The following is a 22,203-nucleotide window of genomic DNA, read 5'->3' as shown; positions in this document are numbered from 1 at the left end:
AAGAAAATTCACACAAACTTTTCTATAAAAAGTAATAGTTACTCTATTACAAAAATTGCTTCCATATCTGTTAAATAACGTTTGGGGAGCAATATTGAGACAAAAGGCGTATGTCATTTGTGAGCCTCGTGCGGATTGGGAACCGCATTGCCAACATGGTGTCTTCGGTTTCTTACCTTCTTGAATTTCGCTGATACGGTGTACTCTTCCTGTCCCTGACGGCGTGAACTGTAGATTTCGCGCCGCTGCTTTGTTGCTCGATAATCGTGGCGTCTTCATTCCGTGCCGAACACGCATCAGTACTGGACGTGTTTGGTGATCGGTCCGATAGAGTATAAAACAAAAGACGTGTGAACAAGTGTTGGCATTGTTTGCCTGGTCGAGTGAAATAAATCCGGGTTCAAGGTCGTGCCTTTGTGCAACTGTTTCGCATCGTGACTGCTAGCTGGTGCGTAAGCCGATTTGGCTGCTGGCTGGATTGTGCTACAGCAGTGGACGAGACACAAACGAGGAAAAAGAAGAAGCCATCAGTGTCAGCGAGTTGTATCGCTGTGTGGAGTGATCTCACACCTGGCTCGCTGCTGGTGGCTGTTTGGTGCTGCTGTATTGGTGCTGCTGGCTGTAACGGCTGCTACTTCGAACGATCGGACAACCAACCTTACTGGAAGGGAGAAATAAAAAGGTACGTGTTCTTGTCAGCGCTAGTGCGCTAGACTTAGCGCGATGGATGTAGATCCCTCGCCTCCCGCGCCACCATCCCCGAACCCCTCTGACCCTGACCCTTCTGTTACCCCCTCCCCTGTTCATTCTTCAGTCCCCCCTCGCCCCAGGCTTTACCCAGACGGAGCCCAGGGCAGCTATACTGTTTATTTTCGGCCAAAGGCAGGACCGAAATCGAAAAAGTTGAACCTCTTGCAGATTTCTAAAGACCTGACGAAGGAGTACAAGGGCGTGACCGAAATTTCCAAGGTCCGGCCTAACAAGCTCCGTGTCGTGGTCGGTAACCTGAAAGAGGCCAACGATATAGCTTGCTCTGAGCTCTTCACACGCGAGTATCGCGTTTACATACCCGCACGAGACGTGGAGATCGACGGTGTCATAACCGATTCGAGTCTGTCCGTCGAGTGTATACTGCAAAGTGCCAAAGGGTGCTTTAAGAACAAAACGTGTCCCGAAGTAAAGGTGCTCGACTGCAAGCAATTGCGGTCAGCATCGATCATCGGTGGCAAAACAGTAAACACTCCGTCAGACTCGTTTCGAGTTACGTTCGCCGGGTCTGCACTACCAAGCCACGTCTCGATCCACCGGGTTCGTCTCCCTGTGAGGCTCTACGTGCCCCGCGTCATGAACTGCCTGAATTGCAAGCAGTTAGGCCATACAGCCGCCTACTGCTGCAATAAGGCACGTTGTGGCAAGTGTGGGGAGTCTCATGCGGAAGATTCTTGCAGTGTTAACGCTGAAAAGTGTATTCACTGCGGAGAAAATCTGCATGAGCTCTCGACATGTGCGGTGTACATGCAGCGCAGGGATAAAATAAAACGGTCTCTCAAAGAGCGTTCAAAGCGTTCCTACGCTGACATGCTGAAGAAGACCGTTACCACTTCTCCCGTTACTTCGAACCCCTTCGATCTGTTGTCCTCTGATGAAACCGATTCTGACGATTCACCAGCGGGAGCATCTTACGCCAATCCTGGGGAGTCTAGAAAGAGGAAAAATGTTTCCTCTCCTAAACTTCCCAGAAAAGGTCCTAAGATTTCTCAAAGTGAAATGAAAGTTACAAACAAACCAAACAGTGCTGCGGAAAAACCGAAGCAAACTCCTCCTGGGCTGGCAAATTTAAAGTCCCAGAAGGAGTTCCCAGCACTGCCAGGAACATCTAAAACCCCAGTTGCTCCTTTTACACTCCCAGTTGATGAAACAAACTCTGGATTAGTGAAATTTTCTGACATTGTGGACTGGATTTTTGAAACTTTCAATGTACCCGATCCAATTAAAATTTTTCTTACAGCATTCCTCCCAACAGTTAGATCATTTTTGAAGCAGTTGACTGCCCAATGGCCTCTCCTTGCAGCGATTGTATCCTTCGATGCCTAATTCAACTGCGTATATGAAGGATTCTATCTCTGTCTTACAGTGGAATTGTAGAAGTATTTTACCAAAAATTGATTCGTTTAAAGTTTTGATAAATAAAAACAAATGCGATGCATTTTCCCTTTGTGAAACTTGGCTTACTTCAAATATTGATCTCAACTTCCATGATTTTAATATTATTCGCCTTGATCGAGACACCCCATATGGAGGAGTACTTTTAGGGATTAAAAAGTGCTATTCTTTCTATCGTATTAACCTCCCCTCGATTCCAGGCATCGAAGTTGTCGCATGTCAAATGACAATACAAGGTAAAGAGCTTTGTATTGCCTCAATATATATTCCCCCCAGAGCACAGGTTGGGCAACGGCTGCTCTTTGATTTAATAGAACTTCTTCCCTCGCCACGTTTGATTTTGGGAGACTTCAACTCTCATGGCGTGGCTTGGGGTTCCCCATACAATGATAACCGCTCCTCTTTAATCTATAACCTTTGCGATGACTTCGACATGACTATTTTAAACAACGGTGAAATGACACGTATCCCGAAACCTCCAGCGCGCCCAAGCGCTTTGGATCTATCCTTATGTTCGACGTCGCTACGGTTGGATTGCACATGGAAGGTAATCCTCGATCCTCACGGTAGCGACCATCTGCCTATTCTTATTTCAATTACTAACGGGTCAACTCGCATGCGACCAATTGACATTCCGTATGACCTCACACGAAATGTCGATTGGAAGTTATACGAGGAAATGATTTCAAAAGCGGTCGAGTCGATTCAACATCATTCACCACTTGAAGAATACAACCTCCTCGCGGGCTTGATTCTCGACGCCGCGTTGCAAGCCCAAACGAAGAAATATCCCGGCGTAACGATCAAAGAACGGCCTCCCACTCCGTGGTGGGACCAAGAGTGCTCCGATGTCTACACGCAAAGATCCGACGCGTTTAAGGCCTACCAGACGGGAGGTATACCTGGCGACTATTTACGGTATTCGGAGCTTGATACCAAGCTTAAAAGCTTGGCTAAAGCAAAGAAACGTGGATATTGGCGTCGGTTCGTGAACGAGACGTCGAGGGAGACATCGATGAGCACTCTTTGGAACACAGCCCGAAGAATGCGGAATCGCGTAACGGTCAACGAAAGCGAGGAGTCTTCAAGTAGGTGGATATTTGATTTTGCCAGGAAAGTATGTCCGGACTCTGTTCCTGAGCAAAATATTGTTCGCGATGCGTCTCCGGGCCACGACGCGATAGAATCACCTTTTACGATGGCAGAATTTTCAGTTGCCCTCCTGTCCTGTAACAATAACGCGCCTGGATTAGATAGAATCAAATTCAACTTGTTGAAGAATCTACCCGGCAATGCCAAGAGGCGCTTGTTGAACTTGTTCAATAAGTTCCTGGAGCAAAACATTGTACCGCAGGATTGGAGGCAAGTGAAGGTGATCGCCATCCAAAAACCAGGGAAACCAGCTTCTAATCACAACTCTTATAGGCCGATTGCAATGCTATCCTGTATCCGGAAATTGATGGAAAAAATGATACTCCGTCGTTTAGACCACTGGGTCGAATCAAATGGTCTACTATCAGAAACTCAATTTGGCTTCCGCCGTGCCAAAGGGACGAATGATTGTCTTGCGTTGCTTTCAACAGATATTCAGCTGGCGTATGCTCGTAAAGAACAAATGGCGTCTGCGTTCTTGGACATTAAGGGGGCTTTTGATTCCGTTTCTATTGACATTCTTTCGGGTAAACTTCACCGACAAGGATTTTCTCCAATTTTGAACAATTTTTTGCACAATTTGTTGTCCGAAAAGCACATGCATTTTACGCATGGCGATTTGGCAACTTTTCGCATTAGCTACATGGGTCTTCCCCAGGGCTCATGTTTAAGCCCCCTTCTTTACAACTTTTATGTAAATGACATCGACGAATGTCTGGCAAATTCATGCACGATAAGACAACTTGCAGACGACAGTGTAATCTCTGTTACAGGAGCCAAAGCTGCCGATTTGCAAGGACCATTGCAAGATACCTTGGACAATTTGTCTGCTTGGGCTTTACAGCTAGGTATCGAATTCTCTCCGGAGAAGACTGAGATAGTAGTTTTTTCTAGGAAGCATGAACCTGCTCAGCTTCAAACACAATTAATGGGTAAAACGATTTCTCAGGTTTTGGTACACAAATATCTTGGTGTCTGGTTCGACTCTTAAGGCACCTGGGGTTGTCACGTGAGGTATCTGATGAAAAAATGTCAACAAAGAGTGAATTTTCTTCGTACAATAACCGGACAATGGTGGGGAGCCCATCCAGGAGACCTTATAAGGCTTTACCAAACAACGATATTGTCTGTTATTGAATACGGGTGTTTCTGCTTCCGCTCCGCAGCAAACACACATTTGATCAAACTGGAGCGAATACAATATCGTTGTTTGCGTATCGCCTTAGGTTGCATGCAGTCGACCCATACGATGAGTTTGGAGGTTTTAGCTGGAGTACTACCATTGAAAACCCGCTTCTGGAGCCTGTCTTCTCGTATTCTAATCAAATGTGAGGTCTTGAACCGTCCCGTGATTGAAAATTTTGAAAGGTTAATCGAACTTAATTCTCAAACCCGTTTTATGACATTGTATTTCAATCACATGTCCCAAAATATTAACCCTTCTTCGAATATTCCAAATCGTGTCGACTTATCAAATACTTCTGATTCTACTGTGTTTTTCGATACATCCATGATAGAAGAAACTCGTGGAATCCCGGATCATTTACGCGTGCAGCAGCTCCCTAAAATTTTTTCCAATAAATATCGAAACATCAACTGCGACAATATGTACTACACTGACGGATCACTTCTTGATGGGTCCACTGGCTTCGGTATCTTCAATAACAATTTAACCGTCTCCCATAAGCTCGATAATCCTGCTTCTGTTTACGTCGCAGAATTAGCTGCAATTCAGTACACCCTAGGGATTATCGAAAAAATGCCCACGGACCATTATTTCATCTTTACGGACAGTCTCAGTTCCATTGAGGCTCTCCGATCGATGAAAGATGTTAAGCACTCTCCGTATTTCCTGGGGAAAATACGGGAACATCTGAGTGCTTTATCCGAAAAATCTACTCAGATTACCTTAGCGTGGGTCCCTTCTCACTGCTCGATACCGGGTAATGAGAAAGCGGACTTTTTGGCTAAGGTGGGCGCAACAAACGGTGATATTTATGAAAGACCAATTGCCTTTAATGAATTTTTCGCACTTGTACGTCAGAATACGATCATCAGTTGGCAAAATGCTTGGACCAGAGGGGAATTGGGAAGGTGGTTACATTCCATAATCCCCAAAGTATCGACGAACCCGTGGTTCAAGGGGTTGGATGTAGGTCGGGATTTCATTTGCGTGATGTCCCGGCTTATGTCCAATCACTATAGATTTGACGCGCTCCTCCGTCGTGTTGGGCTCGGGGAAAGTGGTATCTGTGCCTGTGGTGAAGGTTATCACGACATAGAGCATGTGGTTTGGTCATGCCCTGTACACCGTGACGCCAGGTCTAAATTAATAGCTTCCCTGCAGGCCGAGGGTAGACAGCCGGCTGTTCCTGTTCGTGATGTCTTGGCGAGCCGTGACCTATCCTACATGTCCCTTATATACGTTTTCCTGAAATCCATCCACGCCCCAGTCTAGTCCCGTTCCCCTCCGTCTACACCCAACAAAACGACAAGAACACGTTTGAACCTTAAGCACAAAACCAGCAACCAGACCCCGCACAATAGAACCAAGCAGAACGAATCCATACATGCCATTCGACGATTATCAGACGACCATTGAACAACAAAACACTGATTGGAAATCCCATGCTAGTTTTAAGTTAGACTTAATTTCAGCTCGTAGTCGGCAGCGAGGATAAAAAATTTGCTTTAGTTTTTAAGTCATCAGATATAATTGGCGCCGTTAAACATTAAATTGTATTTGTGCCGTGTCAAATAAATGTTATGTGAAGAAAAAAAAAAAATCGTGGCGTCTTCCTTTAAGTTTACAAGGCGTTGATACTCATAAATTAACGATTGGACATTCTCGTGAAACGAAAATCAACATTCATCCGTGATAAGTGTATAGTTCGAAATTGTTATCAAACGACTTTTTTGTTTACATTTTTCCGAAAAGCGTTCATATGCAAATGTTGCTAACACGTTTAAACAACAAAAATGCCTTTAAAAAATCGACAAACTCTCAAAACTTGTATCTTACCAAAGGACAGAAATATTTTGTTAAAAAAAGTTTGTTTATTTCATTGCGTGTATGGATGATATCATAATAAGTATTTTTGGAATAAGTCAAGTCAAGAACAAGTCAGAAATAAGTCAAAAAGTCAAGAAAAATGCAATCATGCTTCGGAAGCTGCATTGCATTGCATTGCTTCCACAGAAATCACTGATGACGTTACCGGTGCAACTAAAAAACTGTCGCTACATAAAACAGAAGTTGGTTAAGAAATTCTTCAAATTTCCAGAGAAAGCCGGCTTGGACCGTAAATCTAGAAGGCGCAAGTTTAATAATCGAAATACGCCGGCAGGATTATTACTGAAAATTCATGAAATTTATTATTTTACTAAAAAATAAACCAAAATATTTCGTAAAACCATACTGAATACAAAAAATGCTTGCGTTGAATATTTTTCAAGTAAGGCGATACTTTCAAATTATCACAATACCTGCTACTAAATGATTTCTTCTTTTTTCTCCTGGTTCAAAATGACAGCTAATTCTGGTTCATTTGACACTCCCACAGCTTCGTATCCGTTTCTCCCTCCCAGACCAAGACTATGTTAAAACACCTAGGCTTGAAAAGTTAATAATTAAAATCTCATAATCAGTGCGTCTTGAACTGTCCTACAGTTTTGAACTGTCCTACAGATCAATGTTTTCGGTTGCTTGTAGACTGGTTTTTGACTGCTTATAGCTTCAAAGTTTGTGTTTTGTCAGTGTGTCGTTTAAAGACTACCTGAAAATTATTTCCCATCAGTCTTTCTCAAGACTACCTACTTTTGAATTTAACATTTGTTTTGCATATATCAAGATGGCTTGACAAAGTAATTTTTTTTAATTCTTTTATCACCAATATTAAGTGGTTAATTTGTGAGTTCGAAATCCAATTTGTGGTAATTTGTGGTTAAGTGGTTTCCGAGAAATTTTCAAAAAACTGAGTCAAGCCATCTTGAAACATGATTTTTCTTTAAATGAATCGGACAACGATGATATATAGATCAATCGAAAGCTCTTAATTTGTGGTTCACGAAAATGTAATTTTTAACGTCATAATTACTAGTGTTTGTACAGAAATTTGTGTTTTATTGTTCACGTGGTTCTACGTTTTGTTTATTTGTTGATGACGCTGCTGTCCGCTAGTGGCGTTGGCTGTTTGCGGTGTTTGTCACTGCTATACTGAGCGTGCGTTTGGGGAATATGCTAAATATCGTGATTCTTAGGAACTTAGATTCGGAGAAATGTTTCAGAAATATTCAAACAAATGTTCAAATAAGCTGTCGGGATCCAACTTAATGTTGCTCTTCTGTTATTTTTTCATGCATATGTGCTAACTTATGAGCAAAGTAATAAAGAAGATTTCTGCTGTCCGCGTGTCTGTTAAGCTACTAGTGGCACCGTCGCACAGAAGAGTACCTGTATGTATGTATGTATGAATGACCTTCTAGATTCGACTGTCTGGCAGTGATAGGGTGAAAAAAAGACAATGCTGTTGATTCTTGTTTCTGCGTCTGTCTTGTTTTTCGGAACCTAGAAGGTGTTAGCTCTACCGACCTTCCAAAGACCCTTTGCAGAATGACTGAGTACTTGCAGCGCATTCCGGATTCAATTTCCATTCGGTAAGCCCCGCCTCAAAATAATATTAGAATCTAATAGATTTTATTATTATTCTCAGACTTTCAATTCAATTGACATATCAATATCTAAAAAATTGACCCGTATTTAATATATATAGGGTAACTGACGGCTTCGTCAGGTGATATGCGTTGTGGGCAGGATTCAGTTTGCCAAGCTCTACTGCTTATATTCCACTCAGATACTCAATTCGTGTTAACTTACCTTGAACGTTGAAGTTTTTTTGTTCGCATGAATGAATCACTCCATTAAAAACTCAAACATTTTTATTGTTTTTTTTTTTTTTTTTACAAACTTTAAACTGCCACTTTCACACATCTAGATATTTTTCCCGGCCGAAGAAAACACCGTCGCACAGAAGAGTACCTAGAACAAAAATCTGGCCAAAATAAGAAAAAAAAATTATGTCGCTTTTTGGTGCCGCTATATTTTTTCTGCAGCTTAAATAAATGCTTCACAATATACCATCACTCGATTAACGTTAAACGGTATTATCATATGCTGCGAGCGCTGTAAACATTGACAAATTTTCAAGCATTTTTTTGGGAATCGAACCAAGTTGTGCCAGGCGTCAATAAAAATGACAATTGATCAATATTATGCACCAAATGAATTTTTTATGTTCAATGCTAATAAACCGGTTGATAAAAATTCCTATATTAAAAATTATAGCTACTCTTAACAAGTTTTCGAAATTAGTGATTTTTACGTATTTTCGAGCGTTTTCAATATTTAAAGAGTTATCAAATCTCGCGGAATCCGATCATATAATCATCGGGGGAATGGAAGTTCATAACATCACATCCTCGCAAATATCTCATCCGGTAACGTCCAGATTGACATTTGCGACCCGTTTGAAAAATGTTGTTCATGGCATATTTTGACGAATACCTGCCTCATGCTTAAAACAGAGTTTCAGTTCAACAAAGATTAAATGAGATTAGTTAAGTGAATGAACTTCAACTAATTTAAGTAAACTTAAAATTAACTTGGTGCACAGAATCAATAATCCAGGTAAATAACATTCCGTCTAAAAGCCTTTTTCCAACCTACGTAGGTTCCACGAGGCATAATATAATCTGTGAGCAACAAATTGAAAATTCAAAATGAAGATATTTTGCTACATCATTTTTCTTGCAAATTCTTCGATTTGTTTCGCTGCCCGTTTTGCGAACACAAATTATACGAGCGTATTTCTTCATCTGTTCAATAACATTAATGAAGCCACATAGGCTATGTAAATGTAAACATCAAGTTATGTGCGTGATTATTAGAGTTACTCTTTGATACAATTCTGCGCCTGTTGGGCTACCTGTAGTAGAGCAAGTGTGTTGGCTAAGTTCCCCGAATCTCGATATTTACCATATTCCCCACACGCACGCTCAGTATAGCAATGACAAACACCGCAAACAGCCAACGCCATTAGCGGCCAGCAGCGTCATCAACAAATAAATAAAACGTAGAACTACGTGAACAATAAAACACAAATTTCTGTACAAACACTAATAATTATGACTTTAAAATTAACATTTTCGTGAACCACAAATTAAGAGCTTTCGATTGATCTATATATCATCGTTGTCCGATTCATTTAAAGAAAAATCATGTTTCAAGATGGCTTGACTCAGTTTTTTGAAAATTTCTCGGAAACCACTTAACCACAAATTACCACAAATTGGATTTCGAACTCACAAATTAACCACTAAATATTGGTGATAAAAGAATTAAAAAAAATTACGTTGTCAAGCCATCTTGGTATATGCTTTGTTAGCTTTTTTCGTATCACCTGAAATGGCAGGACGAAAAAAGAAACCACACATCGCTGCGGGGAGGAAAAGAGAGGCATCTCTTTCTGACACTTCGAGTGTCTGTAGTGACAATCCTTTTGATATTTTGCCTGAGCAAAAAGCTGGTGAAATGGAAGTTATTAGAAATGAAATTATACAAAATGTAAAATCTTTAAGAAAGGAGAAAGTTCCACCTATTGTGGTAACTATTTCTTCTTAATTTAATATATTCAAAAAGGAACTTTCAACGTTTGTTTCTGACGTTAAAGTTACCTATCAAATTGGCCGTAGAGGTGAATGCCGCTTATTAGCCGACTCAATAAAGGGTCGTGATCGTCTTGTTCAGTATTTAACTGAAAAGATGTACAAATTGTTTACATATGACACCAAGAACGCCAAGCCGTTCAAGGTTGTCTTGAAAGGTCTCACCAACGATCAAACCGTTGATGAGATCAAACTTACTTTAACAGAATTACTTGGCATAGCCCCTACCCAAGTAATTCTAATGAAACAAAAATCACGAGGCGAAAACAGTCAGCGCACAGGAATTTCCCTTGTTAATTATTTAATTCATTTTAACCGCAGTGAGGTTAATAACTTAAAATTTTTTGAAAAAGCACATGCTTTATATAACGTGCGTGTAAAATGGGAAGCTTATAGGAAGTTTGGCGGAGGTGAAAAGCATATCACCCAATGCCGTATTTGCCAACGTTATGGCCATGGTTCAAAGTTCTGTAACATGGACCAAAAATGCCTGATTTGTGGAGACTCTTCTCACAAAAAGGACACATATCCTGTGAAAGAGAGTAAAAATTTTCGCTGTGCGAATTGTAACGGCAACCATATGTCAAATTTTTACCAATGCCCAGTCCGTTTAGCAATTGTTAAGGCAAGGTAAACAAATATCAATTTCCCAATCAAAACAAACTTCAAAACAAAATTCTCCAAGCGTACCAGTACCACCCACTCCTTCTACTCCTTTGCATACTCGTTTAACAAATGCACAGTAATTGGTTGCAGGTTACAGGTAGTTCGAACATTCTACCGCCAAATGTTGGTAGTTCGAAAATGACCGCAAATATGGGTAAGCAAAACACGCTAGAAAATAATTGTACACCTATTACCCCAGCTAATATTACTACCGAAAATATTTTTCCTGATGTCAACTGCCTGGGGCCTATTATTTTAAATTGGAATGCTCGCTCATTGAAGGCCAATGAGAATGAGCTTTTTAATTTTTTAACAGTAAATAATGTGCATATTGCAATTATTACTGAAACATTGTTGAAACCTAACATAAAATTAAAATATGATCCCAATTACGTGGTTCATAGATATGATAGGATTCAGGGTTCCGGCGGTGGAGTTGCAATTGTTATTCATCGCCGAATCAATCATCGTGCTCTTCCCCATCTTGAGACGAAAGTTATTGAAACTTTGGGAATTGAAGTTCAAACTGAACTTGGGATTTTATTTATTGCCGCAGCATATTTACCATTTCAATGCACACGCGAGCACAAAAATTATTTTAAAGGTGATTTACAAAAACTCACCAGAAATCGTTCGAATTTTTTTATAATAGGCGATTTTAACGCTAAACATCGATCATGGAATAATTCTCAAAGTAATTCCAATGGCAACATTTTATTCAATGATTGTTCTTCAGGATACTATTCTGTTTTGTCTCCGAATAGTCCTACATGCTTTTCTTCTGTAAGAAACCCTTCAACAATTGATTTGGTGCTAACAGATCAAAGTCATGTATGTAGTGAATTGATCACACATGCTGACTTTGATTCTGACCATCTTCCAATAACTTTTTCTTCATCACATGAATCAGTTTTAAACCCTATGAGCTCTGTTTTTAATTATCACAAGGCTAATTGGGAAAGATACAAAACTCATATTGAGAGAAATTTCAATAATGAGCTTGATTTGCAAAACGAAGTGAATATTGATTCCGCTTTGGAAGCATTAAAATGTGCAATTGTTGATGCCAGGAATTATTCTGTTCCAAAGGCTCAAGTGAAATTTGATTCACCAATAATTGACGAAAATCTTCAACTTCTAATTCGTTTGAAAAATGTCCGAAAGATTTACAGAAAGAGAATAAACATAGATTTACACTTCTGAGAAATCAAAGTTTTGAGACTAAAGTTGGAAAATTGAAACCATATTCAAAACCCTTTTGGAGCTGTCGAAGATTCTTAAGAAACCTTCAAAGCCTATTCCAGTTTTAAAAGATGGTGAACGTTTTCTTGTATCCAATGAACAAAAGGCTCAAAGACTTGCTCAGCAGTTTGAGAGTGTTCATAACTCAAATTTGAATTTTGTGAGTCCAATTGAAAATGAAGTCACACGTCAATTTGATTTAATTTTTTCCCAGAATTTTTTACCTGCAGAAACAACTGAAACTAACCTGAATGAAGTAAAATCAATTATTAAAAATTTAAAAAAATTTTAAAAATATATAAAATTTAAAAATATGAAAGCACCTGGTGACGATGGAATCTTTAATATATTAATCAAACATCTCCCTGAGAGCACAATGGTATTTTTTGTGAAAATTTTCAATTGCTGCTTCAAAATTGCATATTTTCCCAAATTATGGAAAAATGCAAAAATTACTCCAATTTTAAAACCGGATAAGAATCCAGCTGAAGTTTCAAGCTATCGACCCATCAGTTTGCTTTCTTCGATAAGTTAACTGTTCGAGAGAATTATTCTTTACCGAATGATGTCACACATCAACGAAAATTCAATTTTTGCAGATGAACAATTTGGATTTCGCCATGGGCATTCCACTTCTCATCAATTGCTCAGAGTTACTAATATGATACGAGCTAACAAATCTGAAGGTTATTCCACTGGAGCTGCTCTTTTAGACATAGAAAAAGCATTCGACAGTGTTTGGCATAAAGGTTTGATTGCGAAGTTGCAAACTTTTAACTTTCCAATTTTCCTAATCAAAATTTTAAAAAATTATCTTACTGATCGAACTCTGCAGGTTGTCTATCAGAATTCAAAACCTGATAGATTTCCTGTCAGAGCAGGTGTACCTCAAGGTTCAGTCTTGGGTCCAGTCCTGTACAACATATTCACTTCAGATCTTCCTGATTTGCCTCCAGCATGCACAAAGTCATTGTTCTGCGATGACACAAGCATTTCCGTAAAAGGAAAAAGTCTTCGTGTCACATGCAGTCGATTGCAGAAAAGTTTAGATATTTTTTCTTCCTACTTGCAAAAGTGGAAAATCTCTCCCAATGCTTCTAAAACTCAAATGATAATTTTTCCGCAAAAGCCTAGGGCATCTTTCCTCAAGCCAAACAATAATCACGTTGTCAAGATGAATTGGGTTATTTTAAGTTGGTCTGACAAGGTTAAGTACTTGGGACTAATTCACGATAAGAAACTTATTTTCAAAGAGCACATTGAAAGCCAAGCCAAGTGCATCAAATATACGAGATGTCTATATCCTCTCATTAACAGGAATTCTAAACTTTGTTTAAAGAACAAACTTTTGATTTACAAACAAACTTTCAGACCAGCAATGCTTTATGCCGTACCCATCTGGTCAAGTTGCTGTTCAACAAGGAAGAAAACGCTCCAAAGGATTCAGAATAAAATTCTGAAAATGATTTTAAAGCGTCACTCGAATACATAGACTTTCTGGTGTTGAACCATTAGAAGCTATGTCAAATAAAATTATTAACAATTTTCGACAAAAATCGTTGCAATCCTCAATTGCTACGATAAGCTCTCCTATAGCCAATAAGTTAGCAATTAAGTTAGTTATAAGTTTACTACCCCTATTCTGACAAGTAGGTTTAAATCCCTACGAACGATAAGTCCTAATTGCGAAAGCAAACAAATCCTAACAAATAAAATTACAAATTTTCAACAGTGTTGAGAAGTCACCATTTGTGATTGAACAAACATACTCATTATTGACTAATAATTATCATAAATACTTAAGCTACTCACAAATCCCCCCTTAAAAAAAAAGTCTTTATGCACGGAAATCGAGTTACCCGTACCCGACCCGCACCCGAAGCCTTGGTTTTTGAATTACCCGTACCCGACCCGAACCCGAAAAATATTTTTGGTGTTACCCGAAACCCGACTCGAAGGCGTCGGGTACGGGTATCGGGTGAAAATACCCGTACCCGACCATCTCTAACTACCGGATTTTAAGGCCATCGGTTAGCAAAGCGCGTTCTCATCCATTTTGCATCGATATCCGCAAGGTGTGCCATTGATACTTACCGGAAAATGTTGTTGGTGATACCGTGAAAAGCGGGACATATAGTTACTGTAAATCCTCGTCGAGAAGCACACAAAACAGTTATGTTGCCAAGAAAGGCCGATTTGTCGGAAGAAGAAATAGCGCTTAAACAATTCCTGAAATTTATCGTTGCGCAAAGTTATGCATTCAAATCTTCCCAACCAGTTCGTGACAAATTTGTGCTTGCTTTCACATAGGCTCCTTCTAGGTTGCAATCTAAAGGGGCATCACTATATGTTTCGAGTAATGAAGGCTCATCTCAAACTAAGGGAAGACATCTGGCTTCTTACTCTTCTTCTTCACCCACCTCGATGATCGCTTTTGTATTTTTCGTAAGTGATGCCATTCACTCGGAAAATACTTGAATGTTTTTAATGCTTTTCATCAGCATTATGCACAATTCCTCCTGCAGGCGATAGTTTTACCGTCTGAGGATTACCGGAGAATCTGCATCTTTAATATCCTTAAATTCGAACGTGTCATCTATCATTATGATTCATTCATTGACCAATCTGAATTGTACTCTCCGCACAAGCAATATGCCTAAACAGGTATGTTCCAAACTTAATCCAGAACGGATTCAAAAGTAAAAATGAGCATATACTACACTATGTTCACTGTTCTTATGCTTCACGCAAAACCGTCCTTACGCACTTTAAGATATTTTGGTACCGTAAAACGGGGTATCACTGATCAGCGGGGTAACATTGATCAGTTTTACCCTTCTCATGAATAGTTGAATTTAAACTGTTCCGTGATTACTTTTGCTAAATTTGAGTGTAACATCTCAGTCTTGTGTCATTCGAGGTCTGAACAATATTGCATTGGTTGAAATTTTTTATGGTTTTGATGACCAAATTTTAAAATTAACTTGACCGTTATATTTCCTACTCTCAGTAAGTGCCAAAAAAAAGCACTTTAGACTAGGCGAATATTGAACATTTCATTGACATGTTTTCCAAATCCGTTATTTAATTTTCTCAACCAACTAGAACAAATTTTAGTCAAATTTATTACATTTACAGTTAATTAATTTATATTTGTTAAGAAAGTCTAGTTTCATGCTCTAGCCAAGACATCATCCTGGCCTACGCGAGGATGTTGTCTTGGCTAGAGCATAGTGCGTATGAGGCTAGAGCTGACCTATTGATACTTCCGTTGTTGGAAAGGCCTTGCTTATATGATCAACATACGTTTTCTAAACACATACATTTTACAACGATTGCTGTCTTACAAATACTTCTGGCAACTTTCGCGACCAACGTTTACGTTTTTCATCATAGAAAGGTGAAATTACATATGGCATAAAAATGACTGGACTATCCTCCGCAGTAAGAGCAGTCAAGGAGAATGAGAAGCGTCTCTAAACATGTTATCAAAGCATTATCTAACATTTTTAGTTCAAAATGGTTTCAAAACTAATAAAATTGAAACTGATCAAAGTTACCCCAAATAAGGAAAATTGAAACAACGACGAAAAAAACGGTTTTTGATGTTCAAGATTTTCGAAGTGCTTTAAAAACTAACTTCTCAAGTTCTAAGGATGCCAGTACTGGTTCTAAAAATATGAAACCTGTAATTTCAGTTGTAAAATATATAAATATTCACGAAAAAGAGAAAAAAATTATCAATGTTACCCCGTTTTACGGTAATTGATATAAGTGATGATCCAAGTCGGATCTCGTACTACACCCGCATTCGTACGCTTTGTATTTTGTTTTGAATGCTCACTGAAAATATTTTAGATAACAGGCGACAACATAAAAAAACATAAATCAAAACAACGAAGCATGTTGTTCAGCAACACTGCCAGCAAGCCTGATGATAAAATTTAACGCAGTAGGGGTTTTCAATTTCAACCAATCAGCGAGTGGTTCCCAAAGTGGATAGGATGCAAATCTATACCCAGTTGTCTCCCCTTAGATCTCAAACACTCTGTGGCTATTGCATCAAAATGGCACATCAGCTTTACTGCCGTTCTACGCATAGTTGTCCCATGTTACTTTTGGTCGATTTTCATTTTTTATCACCGATGAGTGTATTTTCATGTATATTTTTGAAAAACTTGTAAAAATAACATTGTTTGTTCCGAAAATCTTGAAAAGCCATACCAAGTTTTTTGTCCCATCGATGATTTTTTACACATATTTGTCCCACTAGATTTTTTCTATTCTAATTAATCCCACTAAACACTAATTCCCATATTTACAACTTGGGATGTGCTACACTAAACACTTTCCCCAACAACGTTTGGCTACATTACGGGTTTCAAAAATTCGGTACTGAAAATCACTTTGCTTGTTTACTTAAATGCGGTACATTCATATCTTTGTTAAGGATACCTAAAGCTTGTTTGCTGGTTTGTAACCTAAATGCTTTTCCTTTTCGAGCATAAAACAAGATAAACGCATGAAATTCATACTAATTGGAAGTTGTAAGAATTGTTTTTTTGTGTGTAACCAAAATGGTGAAAGCCCAACAACGTTCAAATATGATAAAAATGAGCAATCTAAAAAGCCAAAATCACTTTGTAATAGTAAGTCATCTGATACTTATTCAATTAACCTAACTTTCATCTCGACTATCATCACTTGCGTATAAAGACAACAAGATTAGCGTGATCATTTTCGTGAAAAAATAAACAGCCTTGTATCCCAGTACGAACTTGGTATTGGGAAACATCGAATGCACGTGAAGGGACTGATATGCGTAGAAATCACCTATTGGAAGGCAAATTTCTCGGCATTATTGTCCCAGTGGGTATTTTTATTGAAAAGAGTGTCAACTCTAAAAACCTTCAACTAGATTTATTGAAAACAGTGTATTGCAAGGTAAAACTGGTTATGAACCCATAATTGCATTTGTCACATTGACGCAATGCGTAAAAGTATAGTAAAAATTTAACTTTAATTTTTCTCGTTTGCATGATTTGGAACATGGGACAACTATGCGGTAAACGGCAGTTTACCAGTGTTGAAAATTTATCAATGCCAGTCCAACTGAGCAGCTTGTTTACTTTACTAAACAAAAACTCTGCCAAGACTGTATGAAGCAGCACTTTGGAGAGAATTGTAGTTCTAGCAACTGTAGAAACACAGATCACAGATTTCATCACACACATCTGCACGATGCTCTGTCAGCGTATTTGCCCAACAAAGAGGTGTCTGCAACAATCGATTCCTCGGATTTATCAAAATAGTCAGTGATTTAGGTTACTCTCTCAACCTGTCTCTTTCTTAAATATTCTCAAAATGAAGAAATTCATCTGATAACAAATAAATAAATAAAAATATAGTTCAGTGTTATGCAAAAATGGATGACATTGCTAAAAAAATAAGGTAAAAAAACAATATCGCACGCTTTGCCTTGGGGCTAATGGCGGTCACGATCAACTAGATTAGTTGAGAGATTTCGTTATCGATATTGTTTTTTGGCACATTTCGCATGTGTTGGATAAGTACAACGATACACCGTGGCCCAGTGCTGATTCGAGAAAATTTCCAGCTCGAAAAGATCCTCGACTCGATCGGGAATCGAACCCGATATCACAACCGTGTGGGAGAGCTAGCCGACCGACATCGCTAACCACAGAACCACGAGGACCACGTTGAAAAAATAAGGTATTATAAATCGATTTTCAACTCCTTTTATTATTGATCACTTTATATGATAATACATAAACTGTTCCAGTATATTTAATGTTAGTTCACGTAACATGAGCTGGTAGTTGATTGATTTGCTTTATATTTAATTTGTATTGTAATATCCCTTGATTACGAATACAGCTGGATTATGCACATTAATAATGATGTGAAAACGTTTTTTACGATTTGTTTTGTTGCATAAGTATTTTTGTTTAACTATAAATAACAATACTTTTTCAGCTGTAACCTGTTTTAGTTATCTATGCTTCAAGTATGAAGTTAGTGGACTTTTGGAGTGCACATATATGCGTATTGATTGCTTCAACAAAGTCCGAATAAACAGACAGTAAAATACCTGTACGTTTGTTTACATCTTTTCGTTGTGTTAATCATGGTTTTCAGTGAAACAGAAGCCAAGTTTTGTGCATGATTTCGGTGGTCAATCTTATACCAAAATAATCAATATCATTAGCCTTTGTCTGATGGTATATTTGCGATCTTTAATTAGTATATGATCTACCGAACCGTAGAAGAGATGTATACTTTCACAATGATACCATTTATGACATTCGGTATTGATAAACTTCAAACGTTTGTGACTTCCTATGAATAGAGTAAAGCTGCTCTTATGTAGTTTATTTTGCCCATAACAAGTACGCTGTTGAGGAATATTTCAGTAAATATGCAGTTACAGTAACCTTCATTAACATTTTGTTTTGCCGGGAATTCGAATATATGTTATGTAAATATTAACTATTTTAATAATATTGTCTTCATATGATATTTTTAATTGAGATAAGGTTAATTTTTCAACGATATTTTAAAGATAGTCAACTCAGCAGAGGTTTCCTACAGTAATTGGTTAGAATCTCGATAGATCATTTGTAATTATAACAATAGAAGCGACTTATATTGTTTATCAATTTCAAATCATACTCGTTAAACTCGTTAAATAGCCTAACAACATTTACTGGATATTAAGAGTATGTTGTTGATCTATGTTTATAGCTGTGTTTTTGTGAATCTTTACCTAACTTTCGTTATTTGATATAAGTAATTATTTAATGTATGACGTCAATTATTTTTTCAACCATCAATATGTTAACTAAATTAATTCGTGCGTACCGCTAGGTTTTTTTTTTGTGAACATCATTACATGCACAACATGAAGTTTATACAACTCGGTTCATGAGTTTGTGCACTATAAATTAATAAAGCAAAAAAAAAATCGCATTTCATAACTTAGTATTGGTATATACTGCACACGCAATTGTATTTATAGCAAATCATTTAATAACTGTAGTGTGATATGAATTCATATTGAGTTTTATTATTCAATTATTTGTGGACTATCGATTATGTAAGTATAACAGAAATTAATGTTTTTAGTACAGTAGATTAAAATAATCAACGATTAGGTGAACTCTTATGAACAAATGAAATATGTCATATAGTGTATGCTATGTAAACTATCACTATGAGTATGCCACATGCACAGAGTATGAGTATGGTATAAGTTTAGTTAAACAATAACTAACATTTGATTCAATAAAGTTGGTTTGCAAAGGGGTTTTGTTTGTGTCTTACAGCAATTTTCAGGTTTGCAGGTAACAATGAAACCAGGATATATAAGAGGCTAATCGAGAACTGTACTTAATTTTAATTTATATTATTTATGGCATAGTATATATGTAAATGCGACAAGATTTTTCATGCGTAAGCTGCATTACGTTTATTCTTTTCTTCACTTAAATATCCTAAGGAATGTACTAGGCATGGTTTCTCCTCCATATTTTGGATACGATCAACTTGTGCTTGTAATTATGCTACATAGTGTTTGGCTTTATTTTAGCATGCAAATAGAGTATACGTTTTTTAAAACGATATTTTTCAGTGTGGGTTTCTTGTTTTGATTACACATTAACAGTAACCAACCTGCGGGTATAATACTTTCTATTTGAGATCATAGTTATCATCGTCAGCATATTTATAGTTCCATTTCCCACTACCGGAACTAGACACCAACGAAGCGCTTTTTGGTGGGTCATAGGCTTTTGGAGCAGTTCGAAATTTCTCTGCAGCAGTTATATCTGCTTGTTCCGATGAAACCGACAGGCTTTTAGAAAATACACTACGGTCTTCCTTTTTACCATAAATGTATTCGGAATCGGAAATGCTACTATTGAAACTGTCCCGGCTCTCTTGAGATAATAATGGATTAAATTTTCCACCTATTGTATTCTCCCCTGCGGTTGAGGTGACTGACGGAGGTCCACTAACCGCGCTTGTGCCGAAAATAATATCTGCATCTCCTAATGAGTCATTGCTATTCTTGAAATCCCGCCCAATACCAGTTGTACTGAAGCGTGGCTTGTAAAAATCAGGTCCTTTTTCGCCAAAGATTAATTCGGCATCGGATGAGGAGCGTTTTGTGCGACCAAACTCTTGTTTCTTTATCTCACGTAGTTGTGATGACGTGGTCGTTCCACTGTTTATGGCAGCACTGGACTGCATTTCAAAACGAGCAGTTTGCGATTGATCCCTGATACCTTGCTGCGTGCTGTAACGGTCTTTCACGTTATCACCTCTCTTATCGCTAATGGTTATGTTAGTAGAAGTGGTATAAGTAGACGAAATCGATTCTGCTGGTGGTTTATTGAATGCCAAGGATAACGCTGTTGAATTCGCGTAGTTTTCGCGGCCACCTATATTGCCACTAGTAATAGTAGTAGTAACAGTAGTAGTAGTGGTAGAAATAGAAGATGACATAATAGATCCAACAGCCGCCGCACGATTGGCTACTGTTTTATCTTTATTAAATGGATTTATACGTTCGTTTATAGCTGGATCGTAGGCTACTTTTTTAGTTTCTTGTGTACTGGAAGTCTCTGCAACACACGTTTCAAGCATGGAGGGGTAATTGTTCGATTCAGACCTATTACCAAAAGAAGAAACACCATCTATTCTGCTGTTTTGAGTGTTATTATCAGCGTTGCTTGTTGGTGCTGCACTATGCGTCTGGTTTGCGTTACCGTTGCACATAAATTGATCCTTGTCTACCAAGCTCGTGCTAACGGGACGAACAATAACACTATCAATCGAATTTTCGCGAGTGCTCAGCATACTGTTGGCAGCACTACTAGCTGTGCTTTCACCTCCACGCTGTGGTTTCTTCTTTTTAGCTAAATCCTACATATCACCAAATATTCCAGCAAAAGTTTTACGAAGGTTTTTCATTGTGTCTTCTGCTTCATCAACCACGGATGCTTGACCGCCTGGTATTTTGTTTGACCGTGCTGCGGAAGCTGATGATATACCGGACACAGAACTGGATTGTGATGCTGTAATAGAAAAATGATGTGATAAGCAATGAGCACATTATAAGTTTCACCATATAGGTATACCCGGAGCCCGAGCCAAAAAAAAAAGAAATCAAAACCGTTTTTCAATCGTACGTTTATAAAACCTTCATTTGTCTCTGGATACTAAACAAATATCGGTTAGAAACTTTCAAAATATCTCATTACGAGAGTTCTCCCTGAAAAACTCTATTATATAATCAAAAATCAATTGCTCCAGTATATTGTACTCGCAAAATAAAAATGCCAAATTCAATATCAAATATAAATTCGAATATTTCCAAAATCTCGTAATTGTGGGTGAAAAAAACAAATTCTCGAAGGTACACCCGAAAAAAAATAACATTTAAAAAACCTTAAAAATTGCTGTGATTGTACATAGCTATAGCATAATTTAACTATGTTTTTCATTGTAAATACATCAATTTTACATTAAATATCATTGTCCAGAACAATAAAAAACTTCGTTTTTCCATTTTTACCATGAAAAAGGGGGGTCGTTATGTATCTCAACAGCATTTTTTTCAGGCATTTTTTGCATAGATTTAGAAGTCGCTGACAATGTTTTTCATGGTAAAATTATTGTCGGTGGTAGATTCAACAACAAAAAACGTTGTTAAAACATGGTAATGACAACAACCGTTTACAAGCTTACAGTAAAAATACCGTGTTTTTTATTGTAACCATAAAAACAAGAAAAAAAACTTTGTTTGCTAATTTTCTTGAGTTTTGTTGTCATTGCTAGTTTCGCCCTAATGACAAAGTGGTCCGGAGCTGTATTATTCTTCGTTGTTCCGGTGTCTCAAGGCCAAGTAAACGAGATCAATCAGGATACGGTGGAAGAGTTACTGGATCTCACAAGGTCTCAGAGCAAATCGTAGAAATCTTGTCTGTACAAGTTCAATGTATAGGCCGATATCCTGTAGGACCAATAGTGCACTCTCGCATTTTCGGAAAAACGTGAAGATAGCACCGCCTCTCGTAGTGCAAAGAGTAACTAACAGGGTCATGCTATAAACATTAATCCGATATAACAGTAGCGTTACCAAATTTTATAGCGGTACCACTGACATCGTGGTACCACTGATGTTGTGGTACCACTGACAGCAAGCAAGACACGACAAGCAGTGCCAGTAATGAC

The 22,203-nt window shown here is 38.1% G+C and overlaps 1 protein-coding gene across 1 annotated transcript in view; it reads right to left on the bottom strand.

Moving 5' to 3' along the window:
• Positions 1 to 17,689: 17,689 nt before the first annotated feature.
• LOC129718275 (synapsin) overlaps positions 17,690 to 22,203 on the bottom strand; it is a 229,956-nt gene continuing 225,442 nt past the window's right edge. Inside the window, exon 11 of the mRNA XM_055668887.1 lies at positions 17,690 to 21,044. Coding sequence (XP_055524862.1) covers positions 20,893 to 21,044 — 152 coding nt within the window. The 3' untranslated portion in view covers positions 17,690 to 20,892. The remainder of the gene's footprint in view (positions 21,045 to 22,203) is intronic.

This window comes from Wyeomyia smithii, chromosome 1 (genome assembly GCF_029784165.1).
Source record: "Wyeomyia smithii strain HCP4-BCI-WySm-NY-G18 chromosome 1, ASM2978416v1, whole genome shotgun sequence".
NCBI lineage: Eukaryota > Metazoa > Arthropoda > Insecta > Diptera > Culicidae > Wyeomyia > Wyeomyia smithii.
Note: the sequence above shows the minus strand (reverse complement) of the source record. Positions and strands in the feature narration are given on the sequence as shown.